This window comes from Dipodomys ordii, unplaced genomic scaffold, assembly GCF_000151885.1.
Source record: "Dipodomys ordii isolate 6190 unplaced genomic scaffold, Dord_2.0 Scaffold14, whole genome shotgun sequence".
In the NCBI taxonomy this organism is placed as follows: domain Eukaryota; kingdom Metazoa; phylum Chordata; class Mammalia; order Rodentia; family Heteromyidae; genus Dipodomys; species Dipodomys ordii.
The window spans coordinates 605,137-608,495 of record NW_012267230.1 but is presented as its reverse complement, the minus strand read 5'-3'; the positions used below and the strand labels follow the sequence as shown (position 1 = coordinate 608,495).

General features: G+C 44.4%; 1 protein-coding gene across 1 annotated transcript in view; it reads right to left on the bottom strand.

Moving 5' to 3' along the window:
- Anks4b (ankyrin repeat and sterile alpha motif domain containing 4B) overlaps positions 1-2,602 on the bottom strand; it is a 14,081-nt gene extending 11,479 nt beyond the window's left edge. Inside the window, exon 1 of the mRNA XM_013011404.1 lies at positions 2,397-2,602. Coding sequence (XP_012866858.1) covers positions 2,397-2,560 — 164 coding nt within the window. The 5' untranslated portion in view covers positions 2,561-2,602. The remainder of the gene's footprint in view (positions 1-2,396) is intronic.
- Positions 2,603-3,359: the final 757 nt, after the last annotated feature.

Here is a 3,359-nt window from a genome sequence, read left to right as displayed (position 1 = left end):
TATATATATATATATATATAGCTGGGTGCCAGTGGCTCACATTTGCAATGCTAACTACTCAGAAGGCTGAGGTCTGAGGATTATGATTCAAAGCCAACTGGGACAGAAAAGACCATGAGACTGGTCTCCAATTAACCACCAAAAAGCCAAAAGTGGTACAGTGCCAACCTTGAATGAAAAGCTAAGGGATAAGGTTCAGGCTCTGAATTCAAGTCCTAGCCCTGGCACAAAAGAATAAAAAAATGTATATGTACTTGTTCAATATGTGAATAAAGTTTGCAAAGCTTAGGCTGCATAGAAGAAGAGGTGAAAACAGAAGAGTATCACAGTGTGGAGATGGCTTGGCTTATGGGGCTGGTGCTTCTGAGAAAAACAAGTCTTCCATGAGACAAGGCCATGAGGAAGATCAACCCTGCTCACTTTCTCGTCCAGCCCTCAACTCTGGAACATTCATAATCCTGCTTTCTTCTTGTTCTTCCTATCGTCCCTCCAATTCAGTAAAGGGTCTCCTCATCAATAAGCCTTTATCAAAACCTGGGCTGTGACCTTCATCTTCCTCTGCCTGCTCATACCCCGTCACCTGCTTTCCATTTCACATCCAAACTCCTGAGATCTATTCAGACTCAGCTACTCCTCGTCATTACCCCAGTGCCAATCCCACGATTTGAACTCAGGGCCTGGGTGCTGTTCCTGAGCTTTTTAGCTTCAGGCTAGCATTCACTTGAGCCACAGCTCCACTTCCCACTTTTTGCTGGTTAATTGGAGTTAAACTGGCTTTAAATCTGGATCCCCAGATCTCAGCCTCCCCAGTAGCTAGGATTACAGGAGTGAGCCTGCATGAGTCCCTGGCTTATCCTGACTACTATCCAGATCCCTCTTTCTCTGCCTCTGCCTAATGACCAGGACAATATTTATAACCGTGACTCTACCTGATGCTTCTTCATGAACACCAGACAGAGCTTCCTGGCCCATACGATAAAATTCCACTCCCTCAGTGTTCACAGCTCTTCTGTTTGCTTTTAGCTCTGTTTGGTCCTGTCCCCTCAAGCTGTGTGCAGCTACGCTCCAGCTCCTCAGAATGCACAACACTCTGTGTTACAGGAAACAGGTTCCTCTCGTGCTTCCAACCCCACCACACAGGCTTTCCTCTCAGAAGAGCCATTCCTCACCCAGACTAGGGTAGCTTCCTGTGCCATTTTGTGCCATCTCCCTCCCTGTTTCCAACATTATCCTAGAGGACTGGTTCAATTTTCCCCTCTTAAATGGTTCATTACCACAGACATTTTACTCTTCTATCCATCAGTGTTTCTACAGGCCAGGGTGTTAGGGAAAATTGAAATTGAATAGCTACTAGTTACTATTGAATTAAATTTACTTGGCTCCTTTATTTACATGTTTTCTTCTTGCCTTCTTTTATCCTTGTGTGTGTGTGTGTGTGTGTGTGTGTGTGTGTGTGTGTGCTGGTCAGAGATGTAATAAAGTTAAGACAGGTTAAAGGTCTCTTTCATAATTTATAAAGCCAGCAAGTCCATCCAAGAATCATGTTTTCTGGGCACCAGTGGCTCACACCTGTAATCCTAGCTATTCAAGAGATTAAGATCTGAGGACCTAGGTTTGAAGCCAGGCTGGGAAGACAAATCCATGAGACTCTTATCTCTAATTAATCAGCATAAAGTTAGAAGTGAAACTAGCACAAGTGGTAGAACACCAGCCTTGCATGAAAAAAGACCAAGCAAGAGAGTCAGGTCCTGAGTTCAAGTCCCAGTACTGATGAAAAACAAACAAAAACCATGGGTTGATGTTTAGATGGAGTGCTAGCAAAAATTGACATCTGAAAACTGAAAATAGAATGGTGATTTGTTTTTTTTCCAAAGTCTACAATGTAGATTTTATGGAAAAGAATTTATTTTATTATTATTATTATTTGTGTGTGTGTGTGTGTGTGTTTTGGGGCTTGGACTCTGGGCCTGGGCACTGTCCCTGAGCTCTTCAGCTCAAGTCTAGCACTGTACCACTTGAGCCACAAGCACCACTTCCAGTTTTTTCTGCTTATGTGGTGCTGAAGAATCAAACCCAGGGCCTCATGCATGCAAGGCAATTACTCCACCACTGAGCCACTTTCCCAGCCCCTGGAAAAGGCTTTTAAAAGACATAGAATTAAATCTCTCCCCCTACCTTCAAGAGTACAATGTCTTATGTCAGGGTCTCTCCTCTGCCTATGGCTAACTGATAAACCATACTCATTTTGCCAGGTCTCAGTGCCAAAGTCACCTTCTCTCTTCTGAAAAAACCTCTGGAAAGGGGACAGTAGTTGCCTGAACTTCCCCGCTCCTGGCTGCTGCCTGTGAATTCCTCCCCTCCACAGGCTCCAGTGGGAACGGGCAGGGTGCACTCACCCTCTGCTGCAGATAACTTCCAGAGCTTCTAGGTTCCCGTGGTAGGCAGCCAGGAGCGTGGGTGTCATACCGTCTTCATCACACAGGTTCAGATCTCGCTTGGTCGCCTCTTTGAGAAGGTCAAGGTAGCCATCACTAGCAGCTTGGTGGTAACGAGTGGTCATTTTGTCTGCTCACCAAAACTTGGCTAGATACCTCTCTCTAGGCAGAGCGGAAGGTTGGCAGAGTGGAAGGTTGGCAGAGCGGAAGGTTGGCAGAGCAGTCTTCCTATGAAGCTGGTTAATCAGTGACCAGCAGTGTCACCCTAGGGCAAAGCTCAATCTCATGCTACTCTCTCTCCTTGGAGGCCAGCCAGAAGGGCTCACCCCAGTGAACTTGGGCCTTTCTGAAACCACCATGACACTAAATCCCAAAGCTTTCTAGTTTTATCTGTGGTTTGAGACATGAATAATGTTTGCTATGTCTGTTTGCAACTGTGTGTATATGAGAGAGAGAGAGAGAGAGAGAGAGAGAGAAAGAGAGAGAGAGAGAGAGAGAGAGAGTACTGAGGTTTAAACTCAGGGCCTAATTGCTGTTCCTTAGCTTTTTCACTCAAGGCTGGCACTCTACCACTTGAGCCATAGCTGCACTTCCAGCTTTTTGGTGGTTAATTGGTGATAAGAGTCTCACTGGCTGGCTTGGAACCATGATCTTCATTCAGATCTTGCATCCTGAGGCCTGAGCCACTGGTACCCAACTACTTGCCACTTCTGACTGTTATATATTTATATACATACATAACCATATATATACACATACATATATATTTAATATAGAAAAGAATTCAAAAATATTCACAGCTAGTTCAGTTCACCAAGGAGGTCTCTTTAACAGCTTTTTATAGAGGTAGGATTTGTATCTTTTGAAATTTACAAGTATGCCACTAAGTGGTTTAAGTTTACATGACCAAAATGTACTATTAGA